General features: G+C 49.3%; 1 protein-coding gene across 1 annotated transcript in view; it reads left to right on the top strand.

Annotated features, from left to right (window-relative positions):
• Nucleotides 1–17,611, top strand: part of LOC135917077 (cytochrome P450 3A6-like) — a 123,008-nt gene extending 105,397 nt beyond the window's left edge. Inside the window, exon 5 of the mRNA XM_065450575.1 lies at nt 16,619–17,611. Coding sequence (XP_065306647.1) covers nt 16,619–17,611 — 993 coding nt within the window. The remainder of the gene's footprint in view (nt 1–16,618) is intronic.
• Nucleotides 17,612–23,019: the final 5,408 nt, after the last annotated feature.

Raw genomic sequence — 23,019 nt, 5'->3', positions numbered from 1 at the left:
ACCCAAACGCACATTTCTTTTCGTTAAAGGTGACACCCCCCCCCCCCCCCCCTCCTCAAGGTGAGCTAGGACTGCAGCCAGACGCTCGTCGTGCTCTTGACGATCTTTCCCGAAGATTAGAATGTCGACAATCAAGTTCAAGACTTCAGGCAAGCGCTCAAGAACCCTCGACATTAACTGCTGGAAATACTATGGTACCATGGCTATACCAAAAGGGAGTCTCTTGCAACAGCACCGGCCAAACGGCATTATAAATGCCGTGAGTTCTTGGCTGTCGGCGCTAAGCTTCATCTGATGGAAATTAGACCGCGCATCCAACTTGGAGAATACTCGCGCTTCACCCAACTGGCCGAGGATCTGTTCCACAGTCAGCAAGATGAAGCACTCCCTTTCGATTACTTCGTTGAGCTTCGTCAGATCGACGCAGATTCTGTAGCTGCCCAATGATTCGGGTACGACTACAAGCCCGAAGCACCATTCAGTTGGAATCTCTACCTTCCCTATGATGCCCTGCGACTCCCGGTCGTCTAGCTCTTTCTTGACAACGTCGTTTAAAGGAATTCGAATACGCCTTGGGGCGTGCAGGGAAAATGGAGGAGCGCAGGGTTTAACGCGAATGCGATATTCAGCTTGCCGAAATTTTCCCAACCCTTGGAAAATCATGGCTGGGGGGGAGGGATGGAATGAACGCATTCGGCAGTATCCAGGAAGTGAACAACACCAAGGGCTCCAATTGCAGGGAGCCCAAACAGGTGAGTGCGCTGACATTCAACCGCGTACAAGGTCTGCAGTGTGTACTTATAACTCCCCTGTAAGGTTGCTTTAAGGGTACCAAGAACGTGCAAACTCTGTTCGCCAGGGCTCAAGACTTCCCCTTCAACATCCTGCAACCGCGGTCGACCTAGGACAGATGGCGAGACAACAGAGATTCCGCACCAGAGTCCATGTTAAACTGGGTCGGGTGCCCGTTCACTATTATGTCTATGTACCTTTCTCGTCGTGAATCCACGTTGTGAAGTTCGACGGAACCCTGTAGCTCATTTGCGTTCTTCTTCATGCTCACTTCGGCAATATGTCCTAGCTTTCTACAGTAGTGGCAAACTGATATTCTGGCTGAGCAATCTTTTCAGGAGTGGCACTCTCGTCCACAAAAACGACACGATAACCTAGCCGGGTGCGCAGACTGGTCGGGGAAAAGTTGCGAAGGGGTAGGCGTACTGTTTCGCCGAGCCGAGTCAATATTTAGCCTTTCAGCAAGAGCGTTATCCATAGTTAATCTAGCGCGTGGTAAACGATCTTTTGTGCACCGGCACAATTGATCAGACAGTTTCTCGTCACTTATGCCTACGACGAATCCGTCGCGAACAAGGCAGTCCTCGACGAGCGGGCTGTTATTGGCTTCTAGCTCCACCACTGGAAAAGCTGGCGCCACCATCGGCGTGACGTGCTACTAGAGATCACGTGGACATAGCGGCCGCGTCGGCTGCTTCGGGAGCGCCGAAGCGAGCTGAAAACGAGAGTTTAAATTCCCTCGTATGCTGCGTTCCTCATTTAGTGGCGAGATTTTCCGGCTTCGAGTATCTCCTTTACAACGTTTGAAAGCACTATAATAGGTAGTGGCTACCTTCGAAGGCGCGCAACCTGGAAGGCTACTGCTCGGTGCCGCAGGGCCGGACGTGCGCAACGGAGCCCGGTGTCAGCCTTATTCACACGTAGCCGCAGGACAAGAAGCTGCGTGAAGCTTGGCTCGCGAAACATAAAACCGGCAAACAGTCATCGGCTACAACTCGGGTATGTAGCAAGCACAGACGCGAGGAAGATTTCTGCTACGGCACCTGGTCTGCGATGTCCGGAAAACGCCCACTCAGACGCTCGCTCGAGTCCGCAGCCCGACTAATGTCATGACGGTTTGGTCTATGAACATGTCGATGCTATAGATACTGGCAAGTTCACTGGAATGGAAATGGAGCGGTAAGACGCAGATTAAAAAAAGGCATGGCATATGGTCATGTTTGTGCGTGTTATGAATTATTGCACTGGATTACAAAAAAGAAGCAGCGGGAATCGCACGCTGAGAACACCGATAAACATACAGTGCGCCGCAACTCGAGAAATAATATGGAAACGTCCAAGAATCGTCGCGACGGCACATCACAGTCCCCATAGGCGTCGAAGTCTCTACAATGAAATTGTTTTTGAACAGCTCTGATAGCGCCCACGCAACAATGGTTGCTTGTATACTGTGAAATGCTCATATTCTGCGGCCTAAAGCTCATGGCATGGTGCGAAGACGCGCACGCGGCGAAAGCGACACTGCGCGGATGACAAGCATGCAAACGTGCAATCGGTCGCTGCGAATCTGTGCGATCGCTGCATTGAGGCTTCATTCTATTACGCTTCATTTAGTAAAGGAGGCATTGGTTATACAAACACTATAAGAACATATTTCACATAGTTTGCTCTCAGCGTTTACCTACCTTTCACGCAAAAAGCCGGTTCGGGAGACTCCATCGCGGCGACCACGCGCAGTGGCGTTCACTGTACGTATTCGGTAAAGAGATAGCGTCTGTAAACAATTTTATGCTTTCAGTTTGCCCAAGATTATTATTTAGACAGTAAAAAACTTATCTCGCTTCAAAAACTCACAAAAATGTCCGAAAGAGCTCGCGCGTGGTGTTCTCAGTGAGCGCTGACAGAAAGTGACAGACAGCAAAACCTATGAAGAGCGCGCCGCGTGATCCCTCATACTACGCCAGCGAGGCGCTTCCGATAGATGGCGACTCCGTAACTCCTCGCCGCAATAGCTGCAGCGCTTTACCAAGTTGCGTAATGCCCCAAAAAAGTCATCCACAGATTCACCTGGCTGCTGAGTGCGGCGGTGGAAACGACGAATTTCGTATATCTCACTTACTGGACGCACGAAAGTGCGAACCCAACTTTTTTTTACCGGCAATAAAAGAAAGCGCTTCCGGTGGTGACACTCTCAAGGACTAAAGAATGGTCCTGGCTTGCGGTCCCATACAGTATAGAAGTGTCCGTACCTGGGCCTCCTCGCTGGCACTGTGGAGGCCGGCCACGAAAGCGTAATCCTTGAACGCCGAAATCCACGTTGGCCATTCTCCCGGGTTTGAAAACGTAAAGTTCTCCGGTGGGCGCAGACCAGATGCGCCAGCGTGAACGATGTGCACTTCTCGTTCGGCGGTCTCGGCGGGGGTCGATTCCGTGTCAGGCATGTCAGTGTTAACGGTGGGATTCTATTTCTGACACCATGCTCTGCACAGGAGCCGAGGGACGAGGCGAACCACCGGCAAGGCCTAAACCAAAACTATCTTTATTCCCACTCCCCAAAGCCCCTTATATACAAGGTCCTTTCAGATTGAAGCGCCATCTTATATACGTAGGTGGTGACCTCTACACTGTCTGCGTGAGAAAACGTTGCTCATGGCCGCCACAACCCGTGCATGAGCTACACACATCTGCAAAAGGCGCGGAGCAGAAGCGTCACTGTCGCTAGGCGTTGCTGCCCCCAGACAATTCGAATATCTCACGCGCCGGCCGAACAAGTGTATCCTGCAGGTACTTAAATGTACCTATGAAACCATCTACGCATACTTTCACGCAGACAAAACCCGAAACTGAGGTAATTGCGCACATGTTTGAGCCCATCCTGTGCATGCGTTGTGTTTCAGCAACACAAATTGTCAACGAGCGGGCGCTTTACGTCATAAATAATGGCCATTTCCTCTATTTTTCTGCAATTCCAACAGGACATTATTAAGACCAGTTACCGACTAACGAAGCAAAATGTCGCCTGAAAAACTGCTCCGCAGGGCTCGAATTAACTTTTCCGCGGATTTTCTCCTGTAGGGCGTTAGCCGCCGTCTGCTACGCCAGGCGAGACATAAGCGGTGCCACTCTCGAGAGAGCGCGAAGTGCGGGAGTAGAGCAGAGGAGGAGACAGGTGATTAGCGCTAACACCTAAAACCCCTCAGTCTCTCAAAGTAGCGCCATTCACCTCCCTCCTCCTCCGCTCCGCGCGGCCTCGACGGTGGCGCCCCTGGTGGTGGGCCTGCCGTAGCAGACGACGGCTAACACGCTTCGCGAGGAAATCCGCAGAAAAGTTCGTTCGAGCCCTGCGGGGCAGTTTTAACGCGATAGCGTTAAGGAGCTCGTGTCGCAGAAAAGCCGGTGTCGTCGGCGTCGGGTGTCGGCGGCGTTGACCGTGAGCGATAAATCACGGCAGGCGCTTCATAAATAAAAAGCAACTTCCAAGATTGGCCCGGTGGGAATCGAACCCGGGTCTCCGGAGTGTGAGACAGAGACGCTACCACTCAGCCACGAGTTCGATGCTTCCAAGCGGTGCAAACGCGCCTCTAGTGAATGCGGTGTTGCCTTCGAAACCAGCCGTGGAAAGTTATACTGCGGTGTATATCGGTAATTGTGAACATGTAACGTACAGAAGTCACAATTACACGAGTTGCGACGTGCGTTTCCGCTGCATTTCTTTTGCGCTTTCCGCACACGCAGAGCCATCTTGCGGCAAACACAGAAGACCCCCTCCTCTCAATGTACGGCGCTGCCCCGACAGGAGGCGCGCCGCGCGCGCATTGGGACCGCTGCCAGGCGCGTCGCGGGACTCCCTCTCCCCTGACGACGCTTCGCCGTGCTTCCGGTTTAGATTACTATCTATCTCTCTGCCCGTGCCGATCACGACGTTTGGCTGGCGTAGATCGTTTCCCCTCCGAGACACCGAGTTCTTTGGTTCGTTTCGTTCGCTCAGGCGCACGTTTCGTTGTCGCGCCGAACGCTGCGTTGCTCGACGTTCACCGCGTGATAGGTGGGCGCTAAGTCCGATGCGGGGCGCATCGTAAGTGATTGCTGTGCCGTAGCGCATTGTCTTATACCCCTTGGCGGGTCGACGGGAACGCTGTCGCGTCCCACTCTTGAAGGCGAAGCTTAAGCGTCCTCCAATTTTTTTTTCAATCGAGATCTTTCTTCGTCGCTCGGTAACTGGCCTTTAGAATTTCGTGTTGGAATTGCGGAAGAAATTGAGAAAAGGACCACTATTCAAGGCGTATTTAAGGCGTAAAGCGAGCGACGTTGAGAGCTCGTGTTGCTGAAACACGACGCAAGCACGCAGTGTACTCAAACACGTGCGTAATTACCAAAGTTTCAGGTATTTACACCATGAAATAATGTGTACGTGGTTTCGTAGGTTCATTTACGTACCTGCAGGATACTTTTGTTCGGCCGGCGCGTGCGAGATTGCTGACCGCACACAGCCGGAATGGCTGTGTCCGGTCAGTACTGCCTGGCAACAGGCGGTTTTTTTAAATTGCGGGGTGCTTTGGTAATCGTGACGATATATAGTTTTTTTTTTCAAGTACTGCTCCAGGAGGGCACATGTAATGACTAACGGAGGCCTCTGAGGAGCACGTGACATTACAATAATGCAGGCGTCGCAGGGAGTGTTCGCATACAAAATTGGCTGTCCGCGATCTTATACCCCCTTGGCATGCACAGTCTTCGGCGAGCCCCATCCAGCCCTGGTTCTAGCTATGGTGTTCCAGTTGCCGCTTTGGTGCCCTGGAGGTGCCGTCAATAATACGAAATAATGAAAAGGTGTTACAGCTAGTAAATAAAATTTATTGAAGAAATACAATCGCGCCGAGGCGCCAACTTCTAAAGCAGCGCTAGCACGCCCACGCAAGTATTAAGAAGCGCCAACGAGGAATTTACCGGCCCACGTACGACTCTACGATCAAAGTGCACGTTAAACATCCCCAGGCGAGCTTGATAAAGTTATGCGGAGCCATCCACTACGACCTGCATCCTAGCTTTAGTCGCTTCGGAACGTTAAAAACGGAAATCACCACAAACCAAACCAATACATGCGGGCGTACATTCGAAACTAAAAGACTGCACCGTAAGCCATATTGAGCCTTGCAAAAGCATCGAGAACGTGCTAACTTCCGGTGGAGCTCAAAACACATCCTGAATGAAGTCTTTTTTATGTCACAGGCCAGCTGCAGATGCGTGCCTCTAACCGCAAGACGAAACTACATGAAACAAAGAGAGCACATTCGGAAAAAAATGTCAAACAACGCGCTAAAAACCACGCAGAGCATGAACCCACACGTTTTCGAAGCGGAAGGCGTGAACTAGGCTCAAACTAAGAGGTTGTGAGTAGCTGTGGCCCTTACTTCACTAAGCCGTGCGTTCTTTGCCACTTCCTCGAAGTCAGCCCGCCCTATCCTGCGAATCCACACTTCTTTTTGCGTAGCGCCTGCCGGGCGGCAAAGCAAAAAGCTTTTTGCCCTTGCTGTCTGTTGCAGCAACCGAAGACGCAGCAGCATGGCATCGCAATTAGGTTCTCGGGCCTGCACATTCTATTACGCTAACGCATTCCGTGAGTCCGCCTGCCGTACTTTCGTCGCGCAGGCCCAACAATGAAGGCCGGCGCGCGCTGGAAAGAAAAAAAAATATACAAAAGCGCGGCGCCTGCTCCGCGCTGGAAGGAAAAAAAATATACAAAAGCGTGGTGCCTGCTTCTACGTGACAGATTGGCCAATGGGGGAGCGGAGGAGGCTGGGGCGACAGGAGGCGTGAAGGTAGACGCGCCAGGGTGAGCGGGGTGGCGGTAAGATCTAAGAATAGCGCTACTTTTGAAAAATTGAGGGGCTTTACTAACACCCTTCAACTTCGTAAAGTAGTTACACTCCCCTCTTCCGCTTTCTCTCCTCCTCATTTCTCCTCTCTTTTACGCTCTCTTCTCAACCGTGACGCCACCTACACCGCTCGGGCGTAGCAACGGCGTCAACATGCGGCCCTCGCCACTCCGTAGACGCTTCTCGAGCGAAACTGGCGCGGAAGCAGGGCTCGAGGGCCCACATGATGGTATAGGCTAATAGCGACGCGGCGTCGGCCTGAGCGCGCGAGGAGGAAACGGCATTCTTCAAAGCGTGACGCAACTTTACAAGTTTAACGGGCTTTAGTTAGCACTACTTTAGGAAATTGAGGGGTTTTATCGACAAAAAACACCACGTTCTATACGGCAAGGTCACGACAAAGCAACACACAACACTTTTACGCAGGCACTATGGACAACAGAGCAACACGGAACACTTTCGCACATACTGCAACACAACAGAGCAACCACAACGCATAAACTCACGGCACATACACAAACACTGCTCGGGCTGCCTGCGTACATATGCCTTGGAACCTTCTCATATGGGCATGTTTTTTCCACCTGTCCACCTGCGTTGTAGTGCCACTGAGTGATTCTTTATTATATGTAATTCAGCAACAAATTTCGACTGAACACTTATTTGTGTGTAATCACCTGATACGCACGCGAAATCAACACAGACCTGTTAATATAAAACCACCTTATGTTGACTTCTTTTCACCGACTTTCAATTATCAACATCGTGGCGACGGTGATCTAAGCCTTGTTGTATTTCGAGGACAATCCCAATTGCTGTCCCCCAGATATTGGACATTGCCGTTGGGTGCGGGAGTTGGCCGAGGTTGAGGAGGACTTTGTAATGAAAACTGGAGGTTTATTTACATTATTTACAGTGAGAGTACAAAGAAATTAACAGTCATAAAGCCATTACGGGCCGGCAGCAACTCGGACGCTGCGGCCCGTTGCAAGAAGCTCGAAAAAGATGAACGCAGGAATGCTCCCTTGCTGCTCCCGGTCTCTGGCTTGTAACCCTTTCGGCGTCTCGAAGTCACGTCACATTCGGTAAATCGGCGAGCCCGCTCAGTTGGCGTCATTTTCGGCCAATCGGCGAGCCCGCGCAGGTGGCGCCATTGTGCGATTGTTTCACACCCGGCGCACAGTGTCGCTCCTTGGGCCCCAATTGTCCTAGGGCTTACTTCTTTCTGCGGTATTGCCTTGCTGGCTTGCAAGCGCCGTCACAATAGACAGAAGGGGGTGACGTTTCAGTGCCGCAAATCAGCTTTGCTCGGGACCTGCGTTACCTGGAATCATGCCACGCTCCCGCTACACTTTCGGGAAGAGTTAGGCAGTGAATAGCTCCACCTGCGGCGCACCAGGTGGGGGACGCCAACTCGTTTGCACGTGCCGCGCTTTGGGAACGGGGTAGATGTGCTTCTGCGCTCTTTAATTAGCTGTGGCGCGATTCGATGCAGTCTGGTGAACTCGAAGGAGGCTCAGGAAAAAGTCCCTTATCTAACAGCTCCTCCTCGCCCCGGAAGTTCGGAATGGCCGGTGAAATCAATTCGCTGGCCATGAGGAACGCTGAAAGAACCCGCAGGATACTGGTGTCGAGTCTCATTTGACGAACTTCGGGATCCTGGGCCCTGGAGAACGTACGTGAAACAAACAAAACAACACAGCGCTGCATCACGTGTAAGCGCAGACTCTTCACCCCTCACTCGCCAGGCTATTACTGAGTCGAAATGAACCCTGATCTTTTATTTTCTCAATTTTGACAAATCAGTTCCAACCCCCTTTCCAAACCGCTATCCATTTCTCCCCGAATGCCGACAAGACCAGAGTGTTATTGTTGTAGCAAAAGTATGGGTCGTTGCCGTGGCAAACAAATAATGAGAACAGCCGAACATAACTTAAGTGGCCTAATTTCGCGAACAGCCTGTTCTCACCCTAGCGCCGTGGCGTCCTTATCTCACGTACTGTTGCCACTGAACAGTCTGGCCATCTTCACAAGTACGTAATCACAAGCGCGCTAGCCTTGTGGACACTATTCAGAACGCGTACTTGCGTCGTAGGCAAACCTTTCATTACGCTTAATCACGTTTCTTCCTTTAGTCCCTACAGGACACGTAACTTACGCGAGCAATTAAACTTGCGGGACTTACGCACTCCGCAGAACTCTTTAAAAAATGCGTCTGCTAATAACTCTTTGCACGCACGCTTATTAGAGAAGTCAGAACACGGCTGCCCTCAACACACGAGCAACCCAGTCGTTAACAATCTGCTTCCCTCGGTCCGCACAAGGACACACGCTAATGGAAATAAGAACGCTTCTCAGTGCAAATCCCGCACTTACTGAAAACCTACGCCCTTAACCTTAGAAAATAAAAAAACTCATAAAAAGGTTCACTAATACACACACGCGTTACCATAGGCCTCTCACCGATAACCTTGACACTCAGGTTACTCAAACACAAAAAAAGAAAGCCTATATACTCATTCACGAACGCCCGCGAAACTAATTGTTTAAATAAAACACCTGTCTCAAACCTCGGAGCTTCTCAAACGAAAACATAAAGAAAGCTCATACCTTACTTATTGAAAGGTGCTCTAGCCTCAAATCGCGAAAATTGTCAAAATGTTCAAAAAATAAAACAAAACAACAGGCTTTCCTTCTGCGGAAGCTCTCTTGGCCTCCCGTTTCAAACGCTTACGACTGACTCATACTTTTGAGCCGTATTCGAGGTGGTCGCGGTTCGAAAGCTACACTGGCTCTCCAGAAACAACAAAAGGGCTGACTCACTATCAGCTCCTCCAAGACGTTACAGTTTCCTGCCAATTAGCGTCCTGGCGCCCCTCTTTTATCACGACCTCGACAGACCGCGTCGCGACTCTCTACCACCTGGTCTCTTCTTGCCACCTTGCGCTTCTTTGTACTGCACGCTGAACTTCGAAAAGAACGACGGACCGACAAGGAACATAACTGCCCCATGCCCTTTGTCCGCGTCCGTGCAGAACACGCTTCTCGGTCTCCTTTTGGCCGGTGGCTCGAACGTGTTTGATGCGCCAACATCGTCAACGATGACCGCACCTTTCTTTTCCTCGCGCCCTGGCTTTTTGCGCCTTTCGCCTCCTTTGGCTGCGCTACATTAGCCCCCGCATTCCGATCTTTAGCGCGTTTCTTTTTACGGCGCTTTTTCCTCGAACTCTCTTTCATGTCGCCTTCTCGCACCTCGTGCTGGCTGGTACAAATTTCGTCGACCCGGATCGGTCTCTTACCCGCACAGTCTGAATGATCTTTAACTAAATCGTCCCTCTCTTGGCTACCTAGACTGGGGGAGAGCTGCACCGATCCCTCAAAAATGCAGTGATTTTCCCTTGAGCTACGGAGCTCGCAATCCTGCGAACTGCCCTCAACTGCATCGTCCAGCTGGCACTTCTTTTTGGCACGCAGATCTGACCTAACATGGGTGCTCGCGTCTGTCAAGTCCGCAGTACTCTGTACCTTGTTAGCAACGTCGCTAACATTACATGCAACGCACACGCGCGGTAACTGCCAATTTGTTCGCAGCTGGCCTAGCTGTCTCTACAGTCCTCTGTTGGCACAGCACCTCGTCGCTCTCACTCTGGCCTTTAACGGCCTCTGTTACCACTAAGGCATCGTTAGAAGCTAGTCATTTCCGTTCACCTATGAATGTGCAGCCAATTTCAAAGGCACTACTTTTCTCGTCGGCTTTTGGTGAAAATGCGCTAGATACTTCGTCATTCTTTCGCTTTGCACTACCTACACAATTTTCAGACAGCCGTTATCTCTGTGCCTTTAACTGCTCATGTTATTGTATCTGTTTTATCAATGCTACCTTCTCTCTCTCGTACTTTTGCTCACTCTCATGCTTACGTTCTTGATACTCACGTTTACACTCATTCTCACATTCTTGACGCTCACGCTGACGTTCTTGACGCTCACACCTAAGAGTAAGTTCTTGAAGCTCACGCTTCCGTTCATTCTCGCGCTCTTGACGCTTACGCTCACTCTTACGTTCACGACGCTCACGCTCTCGTGGTTCTTGTATCACCTCCCAAGCAATCTCAATGCTTTTATCATCATTGCCACTATCTTGAATCTCCTTTGTGATAGCTGGTTTTTTCATTTGTTCGTCCGCCTCAACTCCCAAATCGGCGCACACCAACAACAAGTCTAACCTCGTCAACTTTCTAAGATCCATGGCAGCTGCCCCGACTGGTGGTTAGAACTGTTTTTCTTAGTTAACTTGTGCAAACACACAATATGCAACAAATTCCCGATTCCTAGAACTATCAAAATAAACACACAACATTTGAAGTCTGGTGAATTAAACGGAAAAAAAACCACGCGCTCACTTAGGGTTGCAGCACCCTGCCATCTGGTTCATTGTTCCGCTTTTCCCGGTTCCTCAGGACACTCTGGGTCGAAGGCTCACTCTTCTTCGCTGTTCCCAGTTCCTCAGGACTACTTTGGACGAAGGCTCTCTCTTCTTCGCTGTTCCAAGTTCCTCGGGACTCCTTTTGGACGAAGGCTCTTTTTCGCTGTTCCGGATTCCTCAGGATATCTCTCGATGGCGGTTCATCCGTAGCGCTGCCACCAGTTGTTGTATATCGAGGACAATCCTAATTGCTGTCCACCAGATATTGGACCTTCCCGTTGGGTGCGGGAGTTGGCCGAGGTTGAGGAGGAGTTTGTGATGAAAACTGGAGGTTTATTTACATTATTTACAGTGAGAGTACAAAGAAATTAACAGTCATATAGTCATTACGGGCCGGCAGCAACTCGGACGCTGCGGCCCGCAGCGTACGAGTTGCTGCCGGCCCGTGGCAAGAAGCTCGAAAGAGATGAATGAAGGAATGCTCCCTTGCTGCTCCCGGTCTCTGGCTTGTAACCCTTTCGGTGTCTCGAAGTCACGTCACGTTCGGCCAATCAGCGAGCCCGCTCAGGTGGCGTCATTTTCGGCCAATGTAGGCGCCCGTGCGATTGTTTCACACCCGGCGCACAGGGTCGCTCCTTAGGCCCCAATTGTCCGAGGGCTTACTTCTCTCTGCGGTATGGCCTCGCTGGCTTGCAAGCGCCGTCACAATAGGCGGAAGGGGGTGACGTTTCAGTGCTGCAAAGCAGCTTTGCTCGGGACCTGCGTTACCGGGAATCGTGCCATGCTCCCGCTACACTTTCGGGAAGAGTCAAGCAGTGAATAGCTCCACCTGCGGCGCACGAGGTCGGGTACGCCAACTCGTTTGCACGTGCCGCGCTTCGGGAACGGGGTAGATGTGCTTCTGCGCTCCCTAATTAGCTGTGGCGCGATTCGATGTGGTCTGGTGAACTCGAAGGAGGCTCAGGAAAAGGTCCCGTATCTAACAGCCTTTCCATCTCTCACTTTGAAGCCGTAGCGGATGGCGCTTCACGATCCGTTGACGCTTACAAAATGCCCTCTGTTGAGGTCGCTTCAATGTTTTCTCGCCTAATTTCATGCAGAAATCACAAACAATCTGCTAACCGCGGCGTCCGTACGCAGCTGCAACGTGGATACGTGCGAGCCGGCGCAGTGTGCGTCGTCGGCTGGCGGCGGCCGTACGAGCGGCTGAGCATGTAGTGTAGGGATGAATCTGACCAGGTGCTGAAGCCGCCGCTTTCGAGATCATGCTTTGCCTTCCTGTCCGCAGACCAGGAGTATTCGGTTAGTCCGAGGGCCTCGTTCGCTGCTACAGACTGCGCAGCTGCGTTTCAAATTGGAAGGATTTAGGGGTGGGAGGAGAGCGGAATCTAAATACCAGCACAGCATTCAAGCAGGCTATGATACCAGTTACTCGCCGCGATGTCAACTACGTACGAGAACTAAACATTACTCACCGGGATTGGGGTGACTGGCCCCGCTCGCCGTTGACGATATCAGAAGACTAACTGCTGGTGTCCGTTATGTTATATCAATCTCCAGGAGAGTCGTGGTAACGAAGATTGTTGTGATGCATTCTACTAGGCTACAACTACTATAACCATAGCGTAAATACAGAGGCGGAAGCGTACCCGTCGCGACAAGTGACCGGGAAGGATAGCTCCTACTATAGAGTATTTCGTCTCTCTCCGAGTGCCTCTACTGCAAAGCTGTGTCCAGCTGTGCTGTGTTTTCTGATAGAGGGAGGACGGTTTCTCTTCGCACCGTCGTTTGAGTTCGAGTTCTCTAGAATCCCGGCACACGACACAGTGGTGCCGTCGCCATGTGTGTCCCACATGCTACGTCTCCTGTTGACGTCTAGGCATATCTGTTTGCCCGGTACCCTTGTACCTTTCATTAGGTTTTTCTTACTTTGTAGTTTCAATTATCCATCTATATGTTATCTTCTAGAGTGTCTGCTTTTGTTCACAGACGCCGACAGCCTGTATGTGCAAAACGGCAATGCGGAAGTAGCAATTTGTAAAGTTTTTTTTTTTCAAATTTATTTTTTGGCTACTTTTTGTTTGTACGTTTGATTTTACCGCGCCTTTTAGGAAATGCATCTTCTATTGTTGGTCGGCGCTTCCCGTCTCTGCAATGTCGTGCGCGCTACACGATGCATCACGGAGAAGCCGCCGCTAGCGGGTGCAGACGCAGACGAACCGGTACGCAAGTGACGCTGGATATACAACTGTATATCCGGTTGCATGGTACGCTCGTGCGCCTCCTTGCTCTGGCGGCAGCTTTGTGTTCCAGCTGTTGATTTCGAGGCGTAGCTTGCGGCGGTGATGCGCTCACACCACTCGTCTACGTGGCGACGGCGCCAGCTTTCGCTTCGAAGCCGTTGAGGATGGCGCTTCAAAATGACCACAAATCCGTACATTTGATAAAGCTTAACCTTCTTCTCATCTAAATTTCACGCGTCAAAACAAGAAAGACTGGCTGATATTTGCAGCGCCTAGGCCAAAATGCCCGAGTGCGGGCTCGTCTCGCTGTGCGTCAGCAGCGGGACGCTGCTTTCGAGTTGAACTATTCTCGTATAGCAGCTCCCGTTCGACCTAGAGGTATGACACTGGTAGTCGCTTGCCATGAAATTTTGAGGCCTCAGGTTTTGCTACTTAGCATTACTTTCCGTAGAAAAGAAGTTATTGTAGTCGATGTTCGGGTCACCGGCGGCGGCGACGCAAGATACCCACGCAAGGGAGATACGTTCCTCCTATTTTGATTGCCGCAAGAGGGCCCGAGATGTGAAGTGCGTGTGGAGGGGGAACTCACCGGCCTGAAGGATGAAAGCGGCTAGTTCCTCCTTTCTCGTCCCTTTTTTTTAAAGAGTGCAAGTAAAGAAGCTGCATCAATGGTACTTAGTTTCAAACACTTCTGTCGTTTATGCTTAAAGGTGATCTAGAGGTTCCACGACGGCAGTTCCTTGGTGAAGCAAATATTTAAAAAAGTAAGGCAATTAGTTTATACTAATTATTTGACTTTAGCAGACGAAAGTAATACCGCAGTGTAGGCCGCGTGGTTATCAACACCACGGGGTTGGTTTCAGCCCTCTAGCGCACTCGGCCGTCTTTAAAACATTGGTTATTTTTAGCTGGGACACCCGGTATATTCGGAACATGACGGCGACCAGCGGTCCCAGTAACACATATCGGCCCGCAAATGTAGGTGGTACTATATCCGAGATAGGCCCATGATAAGAAGATAAAACACACCCAATACGGATAAGTGGTGGTAGTTCGCTAAGAAGGACTATGTCTTTAAAACTGGTACTTTTGCCAGATTATAGGTTGCTGTTTAACAAATTATTCAGAAACAAACAGAACAATTGCAGCCACATTCTTCTCTCTCTATTTACGCGCAGACAAACAACTGCACGTAAATCCAAATGCTAGGGTGACACCATTGCACCAAATGCGCGTTTGTTAGCTACTGCCAAGAAATGTGCATTTGCCGCATAGGCGTGTTTGCGTCCGGCCGACAACGGCAGCCAGCGCCGTCGCGCACAGAAACCTGCGAACTCGATCGCAGTGGTGCGCACTTGATGCGCCTTAAGCCAGTAGACACTTAAGGCAACCGTCTGCCGTTGCAGCTTGCCAACGTGTGACTTGAACGGTACATACTCGAAAGCGCCAGCGCACTGAAACCACATCCACGACTTTCGAGCGCGGCGTACGCATTCGGCGCAGCACTTTGCTCCTTTCTCGACGGAATCGCATGCTACAAAGCATTCCATGCACGAAATTTTCTAATATTCGCACCGCAGCGTAGCTAAGACCAGCAGATATACCGCGGCGCCTTGCATTCACCAGAAGGGCGTCGCGATTAGTACTACTCTAAATTGGTAACCGGGCCATGAAGGATGCTGTTGAGTGGCGTTTCCGCAGCGTCGCCATCACGCTCCTCCTACTTTCTTCACCCAATGAGTGACGCGATAAAGTGTGGTTCGTAGTGAGTTCACATATCTAACTCCCAACTCTGCTGTTAAACCTGTTAAGAATGTGGTACTCAGCGTGAAATTAAAAAATCGTTCTACGTGAAAACTGATGAGAATCGCTTTATTTACTGAACTGAAGACGGTCTTTCATCCACTTCAACTGGAGGTTGAATCGTCTTGCAACTATATATTATTTTTCTTTGTCTCGGTCCTCTCAGCCTGTTCCTTCGGGATAGGCTGATCACCCCCTGGTGGACGATAATGAATATGCGTGGAATTCTGAGCCAGAACTTGCCATCCAACCACAATGACGATAACAGAAACACCCATGGCAGCGTTTCCTAGCGTCTTGCCTTGAAAGACAAGCAGGTCACTCGCCACTGCCTAATAAAAGGGTGTTTTGGGACGTCTCGTTTACAATAAAAATTCCGGCAACGCAAACGGTTTTTAAGTACACTTGAGCACTTGGCGTAGCGTTTAGAAGTACACGTGATTAGGGGTACCAAATGGAGTGTTAGGTTCACTCCTTCTGGTTTGAATGTTTAAAATTTCAACCAGCCGTGGCGCTGCAGTGACTTCCGCGATGCGCTGCTGAGCCCGACAGTGCGGGAGCAAATGCCTGCCGTGGCGGCCGCATTTCCATGGGGGCGGAATAAGAAGAACGCCCGTGTATCGTGCATTGGGTGCACGTTACAGAACTCCAGGTGGTCAAAATTAAGCAGGAGTACCCCACTATGGCATGCGTCATAATTAAATTGTGCTTTTCGCACGTAAAACTTCAGAATTAAATTCAATTCATCTTTTCTCAGGTTGCCCATTAAACTAGCGAACGAAGCAATAAGTGTTCGTGGGACAACCGGTGAATTTACTCAAAATCAAGATTGACTATGTAGCTTTTTTATTTATTCACTTTCGGAAACATTTTGCATGTGCGAAATTGAAGCAAAGACGTAGTGACATTACGGATGCTTAGCAGAGATCCCATAGATTAGCGCCACTTTCTATAAATATTCATGCCTAAATTGTGCTACAAAATGCAAGGGCCTTGCAGTATGGCTTGATAACAGCGTCCCTCTAGCAGATCGCACCGTTTAGAAGTGGAACGCAAGTGACGTTCGTAGCACAATTTGTGGTGTGGGGCTACTCTGCAGGAATTTTACTAAATAGGCATGGCTTCACTATAGCTCCGCTTCAACTTCGCAGTTGCGAGGTGTACCCTAAGGTGAATATTATAAATGTGAAGGGAATTAGGCACTGTTCCTGCCGGTTTGGATACCTATACATTTATTGTATAGAAAATTTCCACTTACAGAAATCCATCTGCATAGGCTATATAGAGCTGCCGCATGCTCTTGAATATATATATATATATATATATATATATATATATATATATCTTCTACCTAAATCAAAAGATGATATCTTGTAGCTAATAATGATAATAATCCACGCTAACATGTTCAAGCATGCGAGTGTAAATGACACTTTGGCGCTCATTATTGCGTGTTCTTTTTTTTTCTTACATCGCAATAGCCTGACTCCCAGCGGAACCCTGATGACCCATTCGTAAGCAGCTTAAGGAAAACGCTGACCGAAGCCGACACGCTGATTCTCAACATCGCCATCGCATTTCCACCCTTCCGAAATCTGGTCACTTGGGTCTTTCCTTACGTTTCCTACGGCAAGCTTTTCGCAGTCATTTGCAGACGAGTACACGATGTGATACGCGTTCGGAGAGCGGAGCCTCACGTGCGGCACTTGGACATGCTGCAGCTCATGCTGGACGAACAAGCAAACAGGAATCTCTCCGGGAGCATCAGCGATAACGACAGCGTCAAGTGCGCGCGTAACGAAGCTCATGCGGCCAAAGCCTTCGTGATCACGGACGAACACATCGTGTCCAACTGCTTCATTTCGCTCGCCGCGGGCTTCGAGACGACGGCGCTCACCCTGGCGCTCGTATTGGACGAACTTGCGCGCAACCCCCAGGAGCAGGAAAAGCTATACGCGGAGTTGGCCTCCGCCTTTCCTGGAGGCCTCGAGCGGGACGTCGAGTGCGATGAGCTGCAGAGCCTGAAGAGGCTGGACATGGTGGTGAGCGAGGCTTTGCGCAAGAACCCCCCGCTCGTACTATTCACGACCAGGATGTGCAATGAAGAAATAACGGTCATGGGCCGCACAATACCCCCTGGATCGCGCCTCGTAGTCCCCAAGTGGACCATCCACCGCGATCCCGAACTCTGGCCGGAACCGGAAAAGTTCGATCCAGAGAGGTTTAACCCCGACAACGAAAGCAACCGGCACCCGGCGTCCTATATTCCATTCGGCATTGGCCCCCGTCAATGTATGGGCAGGAAGTTCGCCCTGCTCGAACTGAAGACTGCACTCTGCAAGCTGGCTCTCAAGTATGAGTTTGCGCTGCAACGGGGCAACGAAGATAGCATAAAGCTGAAAGTTCCTCTCATAACAATATGTCCTGTTAAGAATGTGGTACTCAGCGTGAAATTAAAAAATCGTTCTACGTGAAAACTGACGAGAATCGCTTTATTTACTGAACTGTCAGCCGCCAAGATTCTTGTCTCTGCGGTCGTTTATCACGTTTCTGCGCACTTTTGCGTGCTCACGCAACTGTACTCCCTCTCTTCCATTCTTTCTCTCGTTCCTTCCTTATATCCCCTTCTCGCAGTACATGGTAGCAAGCCGGATATACATCTGGTTAATCCCTGTGCCTCTCAAATTACAGCGAAGCTCTTTCCTCAGGGTACACCCCGTTCCAAGGGGGGGGGGGGGTGTTACCTTGGCCGGATTACGTCCGCATGGGCGACAGGAATGTGTGCGCCGATCTCGAAGATAGCGCAATACCGGGCATGCGTTCCCAGTGGGAGTGCTCTGGCCGGCTTACGTGCCTATCACAGTGCGTCGACAGGAATGTGTGCGCCGATCCCGGAGGCGACTTTACAACACGCCTTTTTTTCACTGCACGACGGCGCATGCGCCCTGCCCTAGCAGATTAGTCGCGAAACGTTTTGGAAAGTACGCGCGCGCGGTCGCGCGACCCAATCTTAGCGGAAATCCCCCAAGAAAAAAATAATAATGCGCTCGGACCCGTGCTGCTGCAAACACTTGTGCCGCATACCATGTTGAAACTCCACTGGTTGCTCGACGTCGGTGCGGTGCCCAAAACGTGCGTAGCCTAATGGCATTTCTCACTGGTCGATTCGGAGCGAGATTTCTTGCTCCGTGGCAACGAATCCAAACTTCACTGGTCGATCTGGAGCTGGTTTGCGCTTTGCGCTGGTCGTTTCGAATCAACTCGCTCCGCGCCGGATCGCTCTCACTTGCCCCGCCACCAAGGCGCGAATTCGGGCGGAAATAGCTTGCGTTACTTCCGTGTTCAAGCGAAATCGGTAACCCGTCCGTACACGCAACATTGCGTTGCATCGCAAAATGGCTGCGTTCGGTGCTTCTGTAGATCTGGCGTTTAGCGATGAGAGCTCGGACGACAGCGATTACGAGGTGACGCAGGTGCTGTACGAAGCCTTCTATGCACATTGTCCGTGCACAATCCTTGCGGGCGCGTCATGGAAATGACGGACTCTGCGACTGCCACGGTCAAATTACGTACGGGGAATGGCGACTTTGGTTGTCGTGGAAACGTACAGAGCGGAAGGTCTGACATGCTTTCCAACATAGAGTTTCTCACTATAACATCTAGAGGGTAATCTGGCGCCACCGTCTATGGGTGTTTCTTAAGGGGGCACCGTGCCGTCATGGGAATCACGGTATATGTGTCTGCGAGGCTCGTGTTCGCTGGTGTTGTAAGGGGCTTCGTCTAAAACGTGGATATGGCTACGCAAATAACGCGTTTTCAAAGTGAAATCTTCATAAAATGTTTCCCTTCACGCATATTACATCTTTACTCACGCACAATGCATGACCAAGCGAAGAAAAGCAAGAACAGACGACCAACTGTTTAAAAGCGAGCTCGAATCTTGTCGTCTGTCCTCCAACTTTAGCAGGCCCGCTGATACTTTTTACGTAACATGTAGTCGTACACACAATAAAAAGTTCTCATAGGTAAACAAAACATGTTTTCGCGTAATAATAAAGCTAAAACAGCTTTTCCCTAGTAGAAAATGAATCATTGTGATAGACGGAACAGTACTTGCCAAGCGCGTCTTCAAGGTGTCCTGTCTCTACGAGAACGATGCCAATCCAAATCCACAATATACCGGCATTCCCATGCATACCACAGCGCAGCAGCGCCAGATTTCCCTCTAGGTAATGTAGTGAGAAACTCTATGCTTTCCAGAACCGGTTTGTGTCACGTGTGCGCAGACTTCCTGTGTGATCCCCTTGCGCTCCGCTGGCCGATTCGGATTTGTGAAACCCGAGCGCTCAGTCGAGGATTTCGGCAGCTGCTCCAGATCGACCAGTGAAAAACGCCATAAGACTGCGTCTCAACTTTAAAACAGAAAGCGGCCAGGACGTTGTTCGGACTGCACCATGATCCAGGTAGTTGCCCCCTTTCATTGATGGCTAACAAATATAACGAAAAACCCTTGCGTTACACTTCGTCGATACTTAAAAAGATCACCTTGCTGGCGAAGTCTTCTTTCAGCATCGGCGCTCACTTGCTGGTAGTCGCAGCATGTGCCTAACTTCACGTACTCATTTAAGGTGTGATAACACTGGGGCGATACGAAACCAACAAGACGCTCTCGCCTACAACTGGCCGGCTATTTAACACAGTGTGTCGCTGAGAGCAACGCTGATAGCAGGCAGACAACGACGCAACAGACGAGCGTGGGTTCTCGTATACTGTGACGGGCTTTCTTGTCGACGGCACCGACAAAATCAGTGTGCCGAGCATCGTTTGACCAAACCCTGCGCGATCGGGTGGGTGTCAAACCGACAGCACGATAGCCGCAGCGCCTTCGATTACGTATATAATTAATCGCTCTCAATACGAGTCAAACATGCTTACGAAGTTGAAATGCACAAGCTTCAATCCTCTCAAACCATGCACATGAAGTTTGAGCCAATCTTTATCCTCGTCAGCGAAGGCTATAGGCGTAGCGCCATCGAGTTTGTGCACCCGCTATCGACGGACTTGACATGACTTGTGAGTGGTTACGTCGAAGGAAACTGTTTTTATAGTTCAGTGGTTCAGTATTGGCCTTAGCGATTAGAAATCAACTACTCTTCACTTCGCACGGTGTGTAGACATTAAGCGGCCAGCGGCGACGCAGCGTTCTGCCAACATATATCTGCACGTCACCGTTTCCGTAGGCTGACGGTTGCATTCGTTGTGTAGATGGGCGGGTCCTTACGTGTTATGCTGACACATTTCCCGATTCCGGAGTGGCACTGTTTACCTCTGCGTCGAACGGGAAACAAGAGAGGGTGCACTGGGTACAGCAGCATAAACAACCATCTCACGAGGGAATAACACAGCCTATAAATGAGCGCTTATGCAAGGACAGTTTTTTCTAATGATGCTTTATATGGCACGCGTTAACTGTAAGTATGATGAAAATAAAGAAAAGCGAGAATGAGTAATAGATTAACAGCCCATAATCTATGTGTCCGGATCACAGCTGCCGTTGTTTAAGGGGTTCGGCCGCTCGTATTAACTCCTCTCCGAATGGAACACCAGCGCTCAAATACGCAGATATGTATGTTCAGTTACATTTTGAGACTATTTCAAATCAGTGATGCACCTTTGCCCCAATATTTCACGCTAACTACGATCGGTGGCTGTAGATGTCGATGTAAACAAGTGCACCACTTTGGTAAATCCGACGTGGAGGGCTGCGCTCGAACACTTTTTGAATATGTGAAAGGTCTAAAGAACGTGCAAAGGGAATGCAAAGAAGTGATGTGGGAATGCAGAAATCAGCGACAACAAACACCAAGGCAGCTGCTTCGGCAGACGAAACTGAGCGTGCCTTTATCTGCCGCAGTATTTGAGCAACAGTGCACTCAGGCCTGCTCATGCAGTAGTCGGTGAGGGCTATATGCCTTCCACGAATGACATGTTGCCACGGAGAGCGAATTAATAATTATTTGCGATGCACGAAACGCACAACCGACGCGCACGCATCATGCCCTTATGAAAATGAACAATGAGTTTTTGGTGAGAACGTTATGCATTCCTAATGTGTCATGATCAAAACCATCATAAATGCGCCGTCTAATGTTTTTTAGAATCAAAAGTGCATCAGAGACTCAAATGACAATACTTCTTAGGATTTCTGATGACAGGAGTAGACATACTTTTTTGCTGTTCCTTATGTCAAAGCACATCACACAAAGATATATATGACGCCAAATTGTGAAAAAAAAAAAAACATTTTCTTGGGGGCTGGAGGGGTTCTGCAAAAAAAATTAGAGGCACTTATCCCTACATGATGAATGCGAAAACATTGCGAGCACCGCGCGTCGCCAATGCGCTTTCAGTTGTCTTAATTTGACCCAGCCTTAATTAACACAAAAAGCTGTCAATTCAAGTGCGTTAATTAACTTCGTTTTTTACCACCAAATTTGCTCGGTTCGAGTGCCTTAATTAACCACACCTTAACGCCAAAAGTCGTCGGTTCGAGTGCCTTAACATCACCTTAATTAACACCAAAGATAATCGGTTTGAGTTCCTCAATTAGCTTCGCTCTAATTAAAACCAAGAGTCGGTTCGAGTGCTTTAATTGACTCAATATTATTTAGTTTACCTTAACACCAAAGGTCGCGGGTTCAAGTACCCTAATTAGCTGTAACTTAACTACCCTGCCCTAATTAACGCCAAACGTCATGGGTACGACTCTCATCAAAGGTTGTGGGTTCGAGTACCTTAATTAACAATCTTATTTGTTTCGCCCTAATTAACCCCATAGGTTGTGGGTTTGAGTGCCATAATGAAGTGTGCCTTACAACCAAAGCTCATGAGTTCAAGTGCGTTAACTATGTCTTAACTGTCTTTTAACTAGCTTCGACTTAGCGGCAAAGGGCATGGGTTTAAATACCGTAATGAACACTATCTTAACTAAGCATGCCTTAATTAAGTTTACCTTAACTGACATCATCAATTGCTTCAATTGGCTCACTTGACTTTTTGGACCATAGTTGATCATGCCAATGCAGGATTTCCCATCTCATGAGCCATATATAACTTTCGCACTATTATTACCGGTTTTACTATCATATAGAGGACACTTTGAGTAAAATCGAAGTGTTACATATTTTGGCAAAAATATTGATTTAAATCAAATTCAGGGGTTCACGCGAAAACCTCGATCGAGGCACAGTGCAGTGGGTGGGGGGCGAAGGGGACGGGCGTCAGATTAATTTTCACCGAGTTCTTTAGCATGCACCCAAGCAGCTCTCTTATTAACTTCTTGAAAAAATGTTTCTACCACCACCACCACCAATGCATTTCATTTCATTACTTAAAATTTAACAAAGGCAATTCTCATGCCAGCATTTACAAATTAAATTTAGGTAACTATAATCAATGTTTCGCACTCACATAGGGGAGACATTCATCTGTGCAATGAAACAATTAGTATTATTAAACACCTCAAAGATCCTTGGAACACAATGATGTAATAATCGAAAGAGAAAATGTTCTTCTGAAAGGCATGCATTACTATAAAATGAAGCCATATCACCAATTCTTTGATAACTCATTTTGATAATTCATTGCATAACCAACTATATAGTAAGTGAGTGTGCCATATGTAATTTAAAAATCGTTAGTAGTAAAGAGTTGTTTTTGTTGAGATACGCAAGAACTGCAAAAAATTGACAGCAAATTAAATTGAGAAGTGAACAATCATTAGAAAGTGAACGCGATCAGATTATATTCAGGATAAAGTGAGGAAAACAAAGGCAGACATGAGCGTAAAGTAAAAAATGTCGCGCTGCATTGGGATCATTGC

This window comes from Dermacentor albipictus, unplaced genomic scaffold (assembly GCF_038994185.2).
Source record: "Dermacentor albipictus isolate Rhodes 1998 colony unplaced genomic scaffold, USDA_Dalb.pri_finalv2 scaffold_19, whole genome shotgun sequence".
NCBI lineage: Eukaryota > Metazoa > Arthropoda > Arachnida > Ixodida > Ixodidae > Dermacentor > Dermacentor albipictus.
The sequence above is the reverse complement of the archived record's forward strand: the minus strand, read 5'-3'. Positions and strand labels throughout refer to the sequence as shown.